The sequence below is a fragment of the Lepidochelys olivacea genome, assembly GCF_965140295.1.
Source record: "Lepidochelys olivacea isolate rLepOli2 genome assembly, chromosome: 1".
NCBI classification, from domain to species: Eukaryota; Metazoa; Chordata; order Testudines; family Cheloniidae; genus Lepidochelys; species Lepidochelys olivacea.
In genome coordinates this window covers 310,815,978-310,834,624 of record NC_140411.1, presented here as the reverse complement: position 1 = coordinate 310,834,624, position 18,647 = coordinate 310,815,978, and the positions used below count along the sequence as shown (strand labels likewise).

General features: G+C 38.2%; 1 protein-coding gene across 4 annotated transcripts in view; it reads right to left on the bottom strand.

Moving 5' to 3' along the window:
• PTPRZ1 (protein tyrosine phosphatase receptor type Z1) overlaps positions 1–18,647 on the bottom strand; it is a 192,235-nt gene that overhangs the window by 54,948 nt on the left and 118,640 nt on the right. For all 4 annotated transcript variants that reach the window (XM_084642258.1, XM_084642257.1, XM_084642260.1 and 1 more), the window contains exons 9-10: positions 8,086–8,270; positions 6,946–7,072 (exon numbers count right to left, since the gene is read on the bottom strand). In XM_084642258.1, coding sequence (XP_084498384.1) covers positions 6,946–7,072; positions 8,086–8,270 — 312 coding nt within the window. The remainder of the gene's footprint in view (positions 1–6,945; positions 7,073–8,085; positions 8,271–18,647) is intronic.

Genomic DNA, 18,647 nt, shown 5'->3' with positions numbered 1-18,647 from the left:
TAAAACTAGCCTGGAGTAAAAGGTAGAGGCTTAGGTGTGGCTTAGACCCAGATCTTCAATGGTACCAGTGTTAAACTTCTATTAATCTAGACCTTAGGTGCCTCACTTATGGGCCAAAGATAGGCATCTCTCTCCATTCAGGATTCTCAGCCATTAATTCTCTTTTGGAGCCTAAACCAGGTCATGCCATAGCAGCCAAAACTCAGATCTTTCTCATGAAAAAACAGAGAAAATGAGACCCCAGAATAGCCCATTGTTTAGAGCTTTTATGTGGGAGACCCAGGTTCAAATCCCTGCTCTGCCTGATTCGAAATAGGGACTTTAACCCACATTCTAGATGAGTGCCCTAGCCAACTGGCTATTCTGGGGGCACATCTCTCTAACCTCCCCTGTTCTACTTTGAAGAAATAATTAAATATTAATTGGAGCAGAGATTCCACATTTTCCACATCCCACGTGAGTGTCCTAATCACTGGGCTACTGAGTCAGACTCTCTCTCTCCCAATGGATATTTGATTATTAATTAGGGTTCCATCACACTAACAAGTTAAAATATTTGGATTGATAAGTTGTAGAATGTAAAAAAAATGGAATAATCAATTCTCCATGAAAGCATTTTATAAGTAGTAATATTGAATTAAATACTTGGCATATTAACAAAAATATAGAAAAGTTATCTTACCTCTCTCTTTCTGAAGGCTAGAAGGCTGGGGGGAGGGGGGGGAAGATGATGATATTCCCTGGCTTCTCAATGGTTTCTGTTTACATTTTTAGATAGTGATTTCAAAATTCTTAATACTGTAGCCTGGTAACATACATTATGTGGTCAATAGACTCTTAAAAACAGCCTTTCATTAAAGAGAAATATGATTCTTTTTGTTGTTAGGATTAATTTTGTCTTCAAATAATCAAAATAAATATTTTCTTTCAGATTTCATGTTTTCTACAGTATCTATGTTATCTTTTGAACTTTATCTAGAAGAAAAACTAATGCAGTGATAATACAAATGGATGTAAAACACCTCTACAAACTTTATTTACTACAAGGAAAACTGTAAAAGGTTTCAATATCCTCCGTTTCAACCAGAATGAAACTACAATTTCATCCTGATGTATCCATGGAAACTCTCTTGATTAGATGGTAACAAAATAAATCTACTTGCTAGCAACATTTAATTACAGTTATTGTGGTTTTGCTAATCTTAATACTGTGTTCTTGAACCAATAATATATACAAGTAATATGGTACCATTTCCCAACACAGGAATAAAACTCAGAGGTAGGTTAACAAACAAGGCATGCTTGATTTTTTCTATAACGGCAACTTGGTTATTCTATAGCTTAGATTTTATTGGAGAAGTTCCAACCTTAAATTTATTAAAAGTTTTCAAGTGCATGTATATAATACTGTAGTTTAATGATTTTTGCAGAAATGATAGAATAAGTACAAAAGGAAAATGTGATAACTAAATATTTCCCTACAGTTAAATTAGCTCAACTCCTAAAAATATCCCCCATAACAATGTGTTCCATAATTTTACAATAATATTCACAGAATAAATTATCTTCAGTTCTACACTACAGTACATAATAAATGACACTGCAAGAACACAAGTAAAACCATTTTTGCCACATTTAAATGAAATATCTATTATCTTTTCATCATTCCTCAGCACAAGAATCACAAAAGCCCTCCTAAAGTGAAATATTTCAGATACCCTTATTCTTTATGCAGAAAATCTCTCACAAAGACAAGTTACAAAGACACTGCATAAAAAGGCCCTCACAAAGAACTGACGCTAGCATGAGCTGCCAAGTGGGAGCCAAAAGTTTGAGATTTATGTCCCATTATGTTGTTTTTATGAAAAACTTCAGTTGACTTCCTCACACAGAACAAGGGGAGGATACGTATTTAGTCCAGTGGTTCTCAACTTATGTATCACTGTGGGCTGCATAGTGGCCCACAATGTGTTACCTGGGCTGTAGGGGTCAGGTGGTAGGGCAGCAGCAGCCCGGACTCTGACCCTGGATGCCCGCTGCGGGGGCCCCATCTGCTCGGGGTCAGGCAGCTGCCTGCCCTGGATCCTAGAATCCTGCTGTGCGGGGCAGGGCAGCTGGCCTGGAGCTTGCGGGGCCAAGCGGCAGCCCTGGACTCCTGACCCTGAGGGGCCACCTGGGAGCCCTGGACCCACTCGGCGCAGCTGTCCCCGACCCCCGTCGTGTGAGGCTGGGTGGCTGCCCCAGAGCTTGCAGGGCCTGGCAGCACCACCAGACCCCGGACCCCAACCCCATGGGGCCAGCAGGGACCCTGGACCCTCACCGCGCGGGACAGCCTGCCAGCCCCGACCCTGCACATGGGATGGCGGGGCAGTCTGGATCCCACCGGGCTGGGCAGCCGGGAACCTGGACCCTGCCACGCAGGCCGGCCTTAACACACCGCTGAGCTGGGCCGCATTTATGCATCTATAATAACAGCTATAGAGGAAGTTACTGCAAAACTTTCATAACTATACAAATGTTATCTAAAGAATGAAACACATGCATTTAGATCACCATTCAGAAACCATTTCCAAAAGCAAATAATCAGATTATAAATAATGGTTGAGATATTGTCAAAGCTGGCTATGCCATTCAGCCATGCAAGTCCCATTAATTTTAATGGTATGGCTAAATCTCCTAGTTGGGTTTGAAAATGCTAACCCATGCTAAATAATGCTAACCCATGCTAATGCTAAATATTGATAAAGCACTCCAAGACCCGAAGCCCTTTCTGACTAGCCATGAGCTTACTGGAAACTATATATATACACACACACTGTATCACAAGTTTTAAAATTCCACAGTTCTAAATAAAAAACAATATAGGAACAAACAAAGAGAAAATCGTACAGTTCTTCTCACAAACTTAATAGATTAGTATGGTAGTTCTCATGACGGCACGTGGGCCCCCAGTGGATTGCAGAGCCCTTTTGGAGGGTCCACAGACTGTAATATTTCTTAGAACCCAGCAGTACAGGGATGAAGTTGGAAGAGGACCTGGCCCATGACAGGATCTTTCCTGTTATGTAATAGTCCTAGAGAATGAGAAGTTTCACTCTGGTTGGTGGATCACCTGTAGTCTGCAGAGCCCTTACTGGTGGTTCACAGAATGAAATGTTTTGAAAGGGTGGTGGCAGGCTATGAAAGGATCTCTCTCTTACAAATGGTCAGCATAATGGAAAACCAAGAACAAACGAATGGTAGCAGGTGTTGAGTACATAAAAATATATAGTACAGCAGTACTAAAACAGCCCCTATATTAAAAATATGCAGTCCAAGGGTGAAATTCAACCCCAAGCAGAGGGCCCAGGCAAAGCCTTCTGTATTAGTTAAGTTCCACTTAAGCTTTTAACATGAAATTTAATTTGTTCAGATGGCATTGCAGTGAATTTCATCCTAATTGGGCTGACATACTCAGAATAAATCTTGAATATAAAAGTTATTATACTGAATTTGAGTCCATTTTGTTTCAGGTCTTCATAGGTGAAGATAGTGTTTTTTTCATATATTCACAAGCAGGAGTTCTGGGAAATATTTCGGTCTTATTACTGTGAACCCCATTTCATACCACCATCTATAAAGCAGATCACAAAATCAGTTTTGGTATTATAGTTGGCAGGTGAATGTTTGTATGAACACATCTCTTTCTCTGACTAATTAGATACATACCTTCTCATGTCTCTGTTATTTAATATTTCCAGCACACTTCATTCAAATGCAACTGATTAAATCAATAAATTGAAGTTACAAGTGAAGGAACATTTTGTTTAGAATGTTACCATGTTCCCACTTTGTACAGATGTAAGATGACATTTACAAGACTAGGGAATACTGTAAATTCATATTAATGATACTGACTATATATGAGGGATTTTACACTGCTCTTACATAGTAGAGTTTCATAATTCAATCATTTTTGCATATGAAACTGTGAAAGTACACAGTGAAATATGTACAGAGATTGCTTTAATCTCCTCACATTTTTTCTTTAAAAATGGGGAAATGATAAACATATCTAGGAATTTATGTCAATGCAACTTTAAGGTTACCATTTTAAAAGTTCTAAAGCAATACAATGCAAAAATCAAGTTCTTATCATAACATTAATTGTTCATGCTGCACATAGGTATGGTTTTTCATTACTACTCATGAAGCAGATCCTGAATTCCTTATTCCATATTTACTTATTTCTCACTCAAAGGGAAATCATCAGGAGTTTCCTTGCAAAAAAATGGAATGAGAACCTCAAGCCTTGACCCTATGCTGATAAATGTAACATACAATGGATCCGTTTCTGCCCTCAGATATGCACACAAAATTCCAAATGATGTCTTTGTGCGTTTTATAGATGTAATGGAGGGTGAAATTAGTTTTTACAGAAAGTATGTGCCATGTAAAGGCCCCACTCCTGCCCCCACTGAAGTTAAAAGCAAAATTATCACTGACCTCCATGGGAGAACAACAGGGTTCAAATTTACTATGAGAATCTTCGCTTCTGAGCGTTTAAAGCTGTAATGTTTGTGTTGTACCAAAGTAAGTTTATGTACTGAATTAAGAACAGTTGGCAACTCTGTCCACATATCTATTCAGGGAACACCATCATAGGGCCTAACCACATCAGCCACACTATCAGAGGCTCATTCACCTGTGCATCTACCAATATGATCTATGCCATCATGTGCCAGCAATGCCCCTCTGCCATGTACATTGGCGAAACCGGACAGTCTCTACGTAAAAGAATAAATGGACACAAATCAGACGTCAAGAATTATAACATTCAAAAACCAGTCGGAGAACACTTCAATCTCTCTGGTCACTCGATTACAGACCTAAAAGTCACAATATTACAACAAAAAAACTTCAAAAATAGACTCCAACGAGAGACTGCTGAATTGGAATTAATTTGCAAACTGGACACCATTAAATTAGGCTTGAATAAAGACTGGGAGTGGATGTGTCATTACACAAAGTAAAACTATTTCCCCATGTTTATTTTTCCCCCCATACTGTTCCTCACATGTTCTTGTCAACTGCTGGAAATGGCCCATCTTCATTATCACTACAAAAGGTTTTTTTCTCTCCTGCTGGTAATAGCTCACCTTAACTGATCGCTCTCGTTATAGTGTGCATGGTAACACCCATTGTTTCATGTTCTCTGTATATATAAAATCATCCTACTGTATTTTCCACTGCATGCATACGATGAAGTGGGCTGTAGCCCATGAAAGTTTATGCTCAAATAAATTTGTTAGTCTCTAAGATGCCACAAGTACTCCTGTTCTTTTTGTGGATACAGACTAACACGGCTGCTACTCTGAAACCTGTCATTATGCAAGGTATTGAATTAAACATTAATTGTGGAAACCACATGAACGGTTGGCTTCAATCCAAATGGAGTCATACTGAAATCGAGGCCCTGATCCTTTAAAAGGTATCTGCCAATGAGGTGCCTTGCTTAACTCCAATGGGACTTGACACAGGAATAAGGGTCTGTGCTTGTGGATTCTTTGCACAATTGGGGCTCACATTGCTCCAAGCTTCTATAGTCTAGACTTTGGGTGCGTGTCTGTGGATGGAGTCCCCTCTCATGTGATTTTTGAAGCACAAGTTGGGAAAATTCTGTGGGAGAGACGTAAGGAAATCCAATATCAAGGAGTTACAGACTGGCATTTCACTTCAGTTTGTATCTTATTACATTGACAGAACCTCTCCTCAGAGAAATACAGAGTACAAAGGCTCTGACAAATATGAGCATAATAAGACCTAGGAAACACAGTCTTCTAAACATGTTGTTTTTGAAAGACAGGTTAAATATGCCTTGGAAACTTTTGTGTTTTAACCAAAAATGTCCCAACATAAAACAACTTCTTATGCTCATATATCATTACTTTCACACAATCCATGGTAACAAGCAGAAAATGGAAAATACTTATATTCTTTATCAGTAGTGGTTCTCTTAACATTATGGGCGAAACTGGGCTCTCAGGTACATGTACGTTTCTCTTCTGACTTAACTGGAGTTACACAGGTAGGTGTAATTGAGGGGAGAATTCCATACTTATAACCCAGAATTAAAAACAAACAACAATCTAATCCAAAGGTAAGAAAAACTGGGGTGTGTGAGTATGCTAAAGACCATAAGGGACTGATCCTATGATCAAGATACACACAGTCCAATCCAACAGCTGCTTAAGTCAATGGAAGATTTCCACTGACTTCTATGGAAATTGGATCAAGCCCTAAAACTTCCACTGACTTTAAGGAATGACTGAAGGACAAGGACAAGCCTCTCTATTTTGGTTTTAAATTATCTATCATTTACTTACAGACAGAGGAGTTAAATCTGGCTTTGAAATCAACAAGATTCGATTATTAGCCCCTTTGATTTTCACAATCCAACATTAAGAAGCAAGGGAATTCCATCACCACATATGCTTTGAAATCAAACTCCAAGTACTCATATGTAATAAAATTTCAAAATCAATTGAGATACACATTTTTAATTTATATTAGCTCATTTTGTTTACTTAACATTTTTATCACGTGGATTAATTTTAGGAGGCAGAAGGATGCAACTGAAACAATTCCAAAATGGCTTTACTTCCCAGGTTTATTGTTCAAAATCATTCATCTGATCTGAAATCATGTTCACTTGTTTAAATATATTTTTATAGTTAAAAAAATCAACATAAAATTCTCACGTTTAAAGGAATACATGGCAGAAAATGAGTGACAGAGAATACAAGTCACCTCATTAAACAAATGTAAGGTTAACTACAATGATTTTGAAATTCCATTTTAGTGTACTTTGATAGTCAAGCATTTTTAACTGGTTTGCAAGCAAACTATTTCTCTGAATACAGATTTGTAGCCAGAAGTTACTACTGTGCTCAAAACAACACTTACCTGGATCATCTAAAGGCATATCAACAATGACTTGATCACTGTATTTTCCATATAGACCATTAGTGCAAACTGCAACTATCTGAAGAACATAACTTGTATTGGGCAGCAGATTATTTAGAATAGCTCCCTAAAAGAAAAACCATGTTTAATCATATAAATATACATCTTTAGCATATTTTTTTTGAAAATATTAGATTATTTTATTCTAAGAACAGTGTTTTCTCATATGAGACAAGGTGGGTGAGGTAATATCTTTTATTGGACCAACGTCTGTTGGTGAAAGAGACAAGCTTTTTGAGCTACACAGAGCTTATAAGAGCTCAAAAAGCTTGTCTTTTTCACCAACAGACGTTGGTCCAATAAAAGATATTACCTCACCCACCTTGACTCTCTAATATCCTGAGACCAACACAGCTACAACAACACTGCAAACAACAACAGAAGATATCAACATTTTCTCACATGAAACATTCTAATACATCATTTTTTACATTTTATAGCCAGAAAACCAGGCATAAAGCTTTAATCAACTGATTTTGTGAAACGTCCTAATGGCAGGTGACCGAAAAACTGGAGAGAATACATTTTTCTATGCTGAATATTAGTTTTAGATTCTAATATTCCTTGTGAAGCTTATGCAGCTTCAAAGGGGGTGATTGTAAATGTTTGTGTTGGTAAAGGACCATCATATTATAAATCAGTGAGCCAATATTTATAGTAATCACAGATGGATCATTGTTCAGATGCTGAATTTGTCATTAGTTACCTGTGTACAACATCCTACATATCAAAGATCATTGGGGCATGATGAAAGTGTCTTGTGACTAACAAAATCTGAGTTTGACGCTATAGTAATAGTTATTTCAAGGTATTACAGACAAATAAGAACAGCAAATTTTTGAAAATTAGCACTGTAGGTGATGGTAGCTCTCTCCCGTATAGCTTTTTGTTTGTTTGTTGTTGTATTTTAAATTTGTCTCTGTGGCTGTATAGCCAAGGATACAAGCAGTGTTTCTACGAGCAGCGGCCAAAGACATTAATTCTAGCTGAATCAGCTCCCTGACATAATCTCTCAGAATAATTCTGGTGAGTGCTTCACCACCACCACTTTTGTATGAAACTTGAAGAGTTTACAGTTACCAAGTCCTGATACCCATCTGTCAGAAACTCATGTTTAGTCTGGTCTTCTCCATCCAATTGCTGATAAAAGACAGCAAATCTCTCGATCATGGCATCATAAACAACTCGAGGTCTTTCCCATGTAACAAGAAGGCTGGTATAGTTCTTTGGATCAGCTTGGACGTTTTCTGGTTCTGAGCTGCAAACTAAAAACAGCATCACATTTATAAACAGCATAACGGATTCTGAGCACTGAGGGTGTGGTCTAATTCCCATGGAAGTTAGTGTAAGTCTATCCATTGATTTCCATGGGAGTTGGATCAGTCCTTAAAATTCTAAACCATATAAATCTAAACTACCAAAGATCTACTTATGTCACCACTGTGTTTGAGTTGTTTTCCAATTGGTGAAAGTGGAGTTTTTCCTTTTGTTTTAATGATATTATCTAATAGAATGAAGAGATCTTGGTACATTCTAAGTTTTCACATTTTGATAAAGGTGCATATCAAGTCCCATGAAAATTAGAGAATAACATTCTTTTTGATTTGTGTTAGAACTGCTTATTGGCCATAAAGTACTGGTATACCCAGAAGGATAAATTTTATTTCTTTGTAATCATGCAAGTGGCAAAATGGAAGTGTAAAGGTTTTTACGTATGTTTCTCAGGAAAAAAAAGTCTCTAGTAGTCTATACTTTCATGAATCTGTGAAAGAGGAAGCCATTAGAGTAGGAGGAACTATGCATTGCCTTGACAATATCTGCATTTTATGATATGTTTTGTAATAGATTTTTACAATCAATAGCAGTATTCTTACAAATTATTATGAGTATACTATTCAACAGTAAGAATATTAATAATAATGGCTGAGATCTTCAAAGGAGCCTAGCAGAGTGAGGTGTCCAAGCCCCATGAGACTCAATGGAATATAGGTGCCTGTCTTGCTCCTTTTAAAATTCCAGCCAATATCTTCCATTTCCTTAGCAGTTTTCATCATAGGATGAAACAATTCCTAACTGCCAACAGTAATTGACTAATCCTCACAACACACTTCTTGAGGTAGGTAAATATCGGGCTTATTTTACAGATTGGGCAATTGAGGACAAACTTGCATAAAATACCTAGGGTGAAATCCTAGCTCTGTTGAGGTTAATGGAAGGTTTTGTTGTTGACTTCAATGAAGTTAAGATTTCACCTCTACATTTTTAAAATTGGACTCTAATTTTAGGTTCCTTAATATTTTTTACTCTAGGTGTCTAAAGCTGAAACTTGTGGTCATGTTTGAAAATTTGGGCCATAGTCACTTGTTCAAAGGTCAAGTGTCGGGGTACCCATGAAGAAGATGGCTGCTTAGTCTTGGACCTCCTCATTCCCCACATATCTATTTGTTTCTAATAATTACTTTTCTACCAAATTAGCAATAAGTTTCTGTGATAAAAGTTTAAATTAATCCCCTAGATAAACTACAAACTGTTGAATATGAATTTCAATGAAAAATATGAGAGGCAACAAAAGACCTAAGGAGGAGCTGAAGGAGGAGAACACAAGGCCACCACAGAACATAGCCCAACATATTTCAAAACTCAAAGAATTCCTCACAGATCGACTGGATTCAGTCTCAGTAGATATTTGTGGCCTCTCTAAAAATGTAAGCCATGTAAACTCCCAAATGGCTCACATAGAAAATGAGCTACAAAAGACTGTCATTGAAACCTGTGAAATTAAAGAAGAAACTGCCTCCTTAAATCTTAGACTAGATAAACTGAAAAAAAACCCCAGGATGACTTAGAAAATAGACCTCAAAGAAACAACTATCACTTCTTGGGGACTATTGCGGGTCAGCTTTCTTCAGAAGCTGCTCCCTGACATATTTAAATTGGACCCCCAGCTGCCCTCATTAGATATTGAAAGGGCTCATTGAATGGCTGATACTAGAAGGCAGGAGTCTGATAAGCCCAGACCCAGCATCTTCAAGCTGCTGAAGTTCAATGATAAAGTAATGTTAATGAATACTACCAGAGAAGCTCCAACCCTTACGTACAAAGGCCACAAAATGTCTCTTTTTCCTGACTTCTCAGTGGAGCTTAACAAAACAAATGCATTCAGTGGCATAAAGCAAATTCTAAGGGGGACCATAAAGTACCCATCCACCTTCATTATGGATTTAGCAGGCTGCACATGATTTTGCAAAAACCCTTCTGAAGCTTGGCAGACATTTCAAAGACTGAGACACTAAGCACCATCTACTGACTAATGTATTATCTGCACTTATCATCACAATTTGATAGAGAGAATCATGATATTATGATAACCACAAGTCCTTGGAACAGTCAATACTCCTGACATGTAAAGCAGACCATAACCTAAACCTTAAATAGCACTAGTTATTCAATTTGTGCAGGGCATTTAACAGAATATGAATATGATTATTTTATGCTGTTGTATTATTCATATTTAAATTTTGTACTAATTTATATTTGCTTTACCAAATCAATTGTAAATGTACATGTGATAAGTGTGTCTATATGTATATCCATATACATATGTGTATGTGTGTGTAAAACCTCTGTAGGTAGGTATATATTATACGTGTTCCAGAATGCCCAATGGTATTTACAAGATAAATTTGACTTTAAATATATTTGCATTGGAGATGTTTAGACTATTATTAGATAATATAGGGAGGAAAGGAGGGGATGGAATTGAAGCCATCAGGGATCTGAACATGCCCACACTGGCTTGTTTTAAGTCTGTTAAATTTGTTTTGTTTTCTGTTACAAATATATTTTGGAAGACACATGACATTTAACTACAGATCTTTTTGTATACTTGACCCTCTTAGGGGTTCAACTGAAGGCATACATTCATTCAAAATTAACCAGTATCTAATATATATAAATGAAGACCATATCATTGAAATATGGTTTTACAATATCAGTGGGGAAATGTGTGTCTTTAGAATAAGGTTAGATGTCTTACTGTATCATTTAAAACTTTGTCATGAATTTTCTTAGTGTATGCTCCTGGAATGTGAAGGCACTTAATCAACCTTCCAAAAGAATTTAAATCCTGAGGAATCTCAGATCAAAAAAAGTGCCAAGTAGTTTATTGCAGGAAACTCATCTAGCGGATATAGATGCCAACAGAATCAAGTAGATGGGGGTAGGTGCTGAGTATCATTCATCGCTGAATTCTAAGAGCAGAGGCACAACCATCCTAATTCATAAAATTTGTAATATATACAGTCTTGGTCTGATCCCAAAGGAAGATGCATTCTTCTTGAAGCCTCTTTCAACTCAAAGAAGTTAATTCTAGGAAGCATTTACAATCCAAGTGGAGGTAATTCTGAATTTTCCAAAGACATAGCAGACATTCTTTTTAATAAAAAAGACATTCCTGTAATTCCAGGGGGAGACTGGAATACTATGCTAGATAGACATCTGGACAAATCTAATTACATGAGACCCAGCTCTCAGAGCACAATAGGCCAACTCTCATTATTAATGAATGAACTTGATTTAAAAGATATATGGAGACTGAGACACCCCAAGGAGCATGACTATATGTATTTCTCTATAGTACATTCATCTTACTCCCGAACAGAGTTTTTTCTTGTGCCTTCAGAACTGATGCCGGCATGCCTAGAAGCAGCTATTGATAATATATTAATTTCAGATCATGCTACAATTATACTTATCATAGACACTGGTTACACATCATTAAAATCTTCTAGGTGGAAGCGGACACTGATTCTAAAAGCTCTGTTCCACAGTTGACTCAGTCATATCTAACTTCATAGAAGAAAATAAGCACTAATTTACGTCAGATACCATTTTTTGGAAAGCTCTGAAAGCTACTGTAAGGGGTGAATGCATAAAGTGTGCATCCCAAAAGAAGAAAACGAGACTCAAGTTACAAGATTCTCAGAACAAGGAAATAGATGAGTTGCAGAGAATACATGAGACTGACCCAAATAATGAAAACATCCTGCATTCTCTAATCAACACCAAATAGAAATATAAGGAATGCTTATCCAGCCAAGTTGAATTTGCACACAATGGGGTCAAACAAAGATATTGTGAACGGGGATATAAAGCAGGTAAACTACTTGCCAGAAGACTTAAGATGTGGCTAGCCACAACAATATTTTTTCCTTCTTACTAGAAGACAGGAGTACTGTCCTTGAACCAATAGATATAAATAACCAATTGAAAAAATTCTATCTAGCCTTTATATAATCAACCAATTTGACTTTAATAAATTTGATGATTTCATTGAAGGCCTGTCTTTTAATACCCTAACTTCAGAACAAGTCTTGTTTATGGACTAAGCTATCACAACACAAGAGATTGAACAGGCTATAAAAATATGAATTCTGACAAGGCCCCTGGGATGGATGGCTTTCCAGTAGATTTCTACAAAACATTTTGTAATCAGCTACCTTCTATTCTTTCAAAGGTCTTCACTGAAACATTCCAAAAAGAAACCATGTCTCATGACTAAGGCTAAGATTTTGTCATGGATATTTTTAGTAAAAGTCACGGACAGGTCAGGGCAGTAAAGAAAAATTAATGGAAGCGGTGACCTGTCCGTGACTTTTACTAAAAATATTAGTGACAAAATGCGGATCTGTGGGTCCCCACACCGCCTGCAGCGGCGCAGCTGCACAGTGGCTAGGAGCTCCGGGAGCTCCCACTGCACATTGGGTGTTGGAGCTCCAGGGTCCCCTGCAGCCCACGGCTGGTAGGTACGGAGCCCTCCGCCGCCTGCAGCACCTGGGAGCCATGGGGTACCCCTGCCGCCTGCAGCTCCTGGTCCTGCGAGGGGCTGGGAGCTGTGGGGTGCCCCTGCAGCCCACAGCTCTGGGACCCACCATGGTTGAGAGCTTGGGGGTTCCACCGCTGCCTGTGGAGGCCGAGATCTCCAGGGTTCCCACGCCTGCAGCAGCTGGGAGCTTGGGGATTCCTCAGCTCCGGAGTTCCCCGCTGCCTGGGAGCTGCAGGGTATCCCCGCCACCTGCAGCATCTTGGAGCTCCGGGGGCCACCAGAGATGGCTGGGGGACCCCACAGCCCCTAGCCTCCGTGGGTGGCAGGGGACCCTGCAGCTCCTGATCACCATAGGTTGACGTCACGGAGGTCGCTGGAATTCATGGATTCCATGACTTCCGCGACCTCCGTGACTAAATCGTAGCCTTACTCATGACATGAGAACTGCTTTAATTACTTTAATATTAAAGAAGAAAAAAAGATGGTCACAATTGTGATGACTTCTGCCCCATATCTCTGTTGAACACAGATTGCAAAATAAATGCAAAAATTTTAGCTGCATGACTCAACACTATCATCGCAACAATTATACATGCAGATCAGACTGCTTTCATTAAAGGCAGATTGGCTGCTGCTAACACAAGAAAAATTGCTCACTTGATCCAGCAAGCTCAGATGTCAGATGTTCCCTCCATAGAGTTATCTCTAGATGCAGAGAAAACCTTTGATAAGGTTGAATGGCCTTACCTAATAAATTCTAAATGAATACTAAAAGAATTCAGATTTGGACCAATATTCCTGGTTTGGATCAGTATTATACAACTCTCCCCGCACTTTACTATCAACCAATTGAATTGTTTTGCCCATATTTCAGCTACAAAAAGGGACACGACAGGACTGTCTGTCCCTTTTCACCCCTCCTTTTTCAATCTCTCTTGAAGCACTGGCAATGTACATATATCAGCACTCAGCCACTGAAGGTTTGACTGGAAACAGAAGAGAATACAAAATCAGCTTATATGTTGATGATATAATAGCACTACTGAAGAATCCTCCAATCATTATTAAATGTAGTTTATAATTTTTTGAAAGATCTCTGGCTTTTGCATTAGCTGGGATAAATCACAAGCAATGGATATATCCAAGAGACCAGATTCTTCTCAGTTTCAACATTTTCCATTTCAAAATATGAAAGGAAATAACTTATTTAGGTATTAAAATTTGTACTAATCTTCTTGAAATGGTTTCTATACATATGGACTATATATTAAAAGAAACCTCCCTTACTGGGGAGAATAGAAATAGCCAAAATGAATATCTGCCCAAGATAGACTTTTATCATTAGCCTCTTGTCTTTCAAGATCTCCCACTTGCTCTTTCCTTGAATAAACAGGCTTATCATACAATTTATATGAGATTTTAAAAATGGCCTCACTTGTCACACAAAACTCCTAAAAAATCCAGGGCAACTGCAGGGTCATGGGATTGCCAGATTTGTATCTATATTATCTAGCATTCCAAATGTGCCCTGCTGTAAGGTGGTTCCCTTCTAGTAGCTGTGTATACACACCAGCCTAGTTTTAAATGGAACAAAGCTTAACTATGCCATTTGGTTCCCTTTCTTCTTTTATTTACCTTAAGAGGCTACCCATACCCTTAAGGAAAAGTCCAGTCTTTGCATCTACAAGGGGCATTTCAGTGTGCGACCTTGCTAATTCTCTTCTTGTACCACTATGATATAACCCATGTCTCAGGATCAAGGCCAACTCCATACTTAAGACAATTTGGACAGAAAAAGGATTCATAAAAATGAAAGATATAGTACAAGATGATAGACCGGCCTCCTTCAATTACATGTGTCATAAATATCAGCTGTCCTTGTCTCATAGTTCCTTGTTGCAGCAGCTATGCTCAAAGATTCATGCAAGGATAAGGGGACAATTGGTCTGTTTCAACTCTCTCACTTCTAGAAGAGCACATTAAGAAATATGGAAACAAAAGTCATATAGTAGGAATTTAATAGGTGTCTTAATGCTTTGCACTACCTCCTTGATCTCAAAGAAAAATGGGGAAAAGTACTTAGCCTTACTGTCACAACAGAAACTTGGGAAGATATCTGGCTTCATGTGAAAGATACTTCAAGTTCTTTATCCTTGAGATTCTTCCAGAATGAGATATTAAACAGGCAATACTGGACTCCAGAACATTTGTTTAAGGCTAGATTGGCATCACACAGTGCATGTTGGCCAGCACATCCTCTATACCTGTCAAAAATGCACATGTTCTGGAATGCCATATTCAGTGTTCTCTCAAAAACTTTAAGTGTTGCTATCTTTCCTTCTCCAAACTTGGGTATTTTAGGGGTGCTGAATGAGTTGGTATTACCAGTTAACATTAAGAAATGGATTACAGTAAAAATGTTAGCGGCCAAAAGAGTTATTTTGAGACAATGGACATCTTTAATTTCTTTCTCATACACAGACTGGCTTAGTGAGCTCCCTACTACTGCATTAGTGAAAAAAATGACTCAGTCTAATAGAAATGCCTGAAAAAAATATGAGTATGTCTGGTCACACATGAAACTACTGCATATTTTTGTAGTTTAGTACATATTAGTCCCTGATACTCAGAGGTTATGTTCTTACTTATTTAGTCACTTTAATCATTGATGCCCTGCATGACATCTATGGGTTCAGATTTTGTTTGTTTGTTTTCCAGGTTTTGAAAATAATGAGTGTTGAATTGTATTATTTAATATACTATTTCCATCTTGTGTATGTTTTGTTTCATTGTGTTTATATTTTATATAAAAACAATACAAATAAATTCTAAAAAGGTCAAGCGTCAAGTCTCTGGGAGAATTGCAATATACACTTCTCACTCCCAATCCTGTGCTGTAACCACCAAATAACTGCCTCCCTTATAATGTCATCTGTTAAGATTTGATTGCAATGCATTATAATAAATGTGTCTCCCTATTGCATAACCAGTTATTGCATGTTACTTACAACATGAGCTTTGGCCTGCTAAACCCAGGGTTGTGAGTTCAATCCTTTAGGGGGCCATTTAGGGATATGGGGCAAAAATCGGGGATTGGTCCTGCTTTGAGCAGGGGGTTGGACTAGATGACCTCCTGAGGTCCCTTCCAACCCTGATATTCTATGATTAAAGTGTAACCCTGTAAATGTACGTGTTCCATTCAAGATTGTTTGAATTCGTAAACGCAGATCTCCATTTTTCTTAGAGAGGAAGGCAAGGGGCAAGTGAAGGAAGGGTTAAGGATACACAAATTATGCGATAGACATCTGGACAAAGCCAATTACATGAGACCCAGTGTACATGTTGTGTAGTGGTTAGAACATAAGACTCAGAGCAAAATCTTTTGGGTACTTTTTTCTGGCTCTTCCACAGGGTCTTTATGTGGCTTTGAACATGTCACTTAATCTTCCTATGTAAAAATGGATCCAATGGCTATAAAAGTACCTACTTCACAGTGGCTGAGAGTTAACCAGCTGTTTGCAGAGGATTCTGAGATCCTCAGAAGAAAGAGGCTACGTAAATTCAAATTATTTTTACTGTCCCCACTAATCATTATATGACCCTCAAAGGAGAGAGCGCTACGGAAGATGAAAAAAAAAAAAAGAAAGAGCAAGAGAGAGAAGAAAACTGAAGGAGTCAAGGAAAAAGAAAGAGAAGCAAGAACAAATGCAAACTAGACATGTTAAGTGCAACATTTATTTATTAGAAAATGTTTGTGGGACTGAAATTTGCCCTCTGAAATAAAAGTTAGTTCATGAGTACCACTGTTCTGTTCATTCTGTTTTCCATCCATCAACCTTTACATGCCAGGTCCGCCTAACACTTCAATACTCTTCCAAAAATACAGGTGACTGAATAAAAATTACATGGGAGAATCAGATTTTGTCACTTTACTACTTAAATTACCTGAGAACTGGACCAGTGTGTGGTGTAAATTAGCACACCAGGCCTAAGGGGTTTATCCCTACATGACTAAGTCACATTAACTTAGTATACAAACTATTTTGCTAAGGCTAACTAAAAGATGACAGACCATGTCACCTTACACTGAAGAGTAAAGTGACCCTAGTCCAGGGTTAATACATACAGTATTATTTTCTATTCTAGCCTGGGACAGCTATGAGTATCTTTAATGAAGTTAATAGAAAGAGCTTTTCAGATATCACTTTCCATTACCTCCTCTAATCCTACTTCTAGGAGATATTAGTATCCTGGAATCCAATCTAATGCTCCTTTCACAAACTCTAATGATCTGTTCCTGCAGTAACAGGAACTCTAATGATCTGTTCCTGTTCCTCAGTGCTTCCACTCTGTCCTCATCTCCTCTGCTGATTTCAGCCTTGTCAAATCCATTCTCCTTCTCCAAATCTTGCTCTCTCCAGAGACGATAGTGGCTCCGTCCTCTTCTGGTCTCCTCCTACCTCTCTGGCCATTCCTGCCATCCATCTTATCCCTTCACCCATTCTCTGTGGGGGTTCTACATGGCTCAGTCCTTAGCCCTCTGTCTTCTCCTTCTACATCCCCTCTAAAGACCCACTTCTTACATGAGGCTGATAAGCAACTGGCCAACTAATAACAGACAAGTTGAGATATCGGTGATATTTGTTCATTTAATTTAAAAAGCATATATAAAATTGTATATGTTGACTGTGCCCCGCACCCATCATATGCCACTTGTCTTCTTAGATTGTCAAATCTTTGCAGGATGGACTGTGTCTTTCTCTGTATAAAGAAAGCACAGAGCCTACCATGTTTTTTGGAGCTACTACAATGTAAATAAAAATTACAAACAAAAAACTGTGTTAAAAGAACATTGTTAAGGTTGCAAAGTCAAGCACCCAAAAGGTAGGAAATGGTAGAAATAAAATTTCCTTTATAATCTCCCCCTCCTTGTTCATGTGCATATGATACAGCCTTTAATTACATGATCACATGCTATTTATTCCATAGGGCCCCTGCCTCATTCAGTGCACAGGATGGATAGTGTAGCTATTCAATTTTTGTTTTCTCCTGACTGTTCAATGTGTGCCCCTACCCTAGGCCCTATTTACTGTACTCTATGCAAACCCTGCTCTGAAGACAACAATTGGGCTTTAGTCTGGTTCTCGTTGCTATGGCATATAAGTGCTTCACAAACATTAACTAATTTATTTGAACAAGACCCCCTGGAGGTGAGGGGATGGTATTATTTCTTTGGAGCCGGGACCTGAAATTGGTTGGGGAATGGCCTTTGAGTAGCTGCATAAGCTTGTCTCTTTCAGCAACAGAAGTTGATCCAATAAAAGATATGTCCTCCCCCATCCTCTTTCTAATATCCTGAGACCAACATGGCTACAACTGCTCTGTAAATAGATATGCCTTTTGCCATCTGTGTGAAAATCTGTCCAAATTTGGCCATTATAAGCTTTTGAAAAATCATATTTTACACATGCTTAGTAGAGACTTCTTAGTTTTTAGCAGCTGAATTCCCCAAAGATTCCATGAGGACAAATCTTGTGAAGACAAAAGTGCAGTTTGCAATAGAGGGGCAGGATCGGATATTGAAATTTTAATTAACCTTGCAGTTTGCATCTTGACCACAGGAGGGCACTGAAACTAAATATTGTTTTGCAAAAGCAAATTTCTCTACAATAGACTGGAGGGATGCTCTAAAAGTTCTTTTTTTTTCTTCTTTTTTCTTTTTTCTTTTTTTTTTTGTACGAGCGAATAAAACAACAAAAATTAGTGAGCTTGTCTTTCTTTTCCCTCATCAGGACACACTGATGATCCTTATAAATTA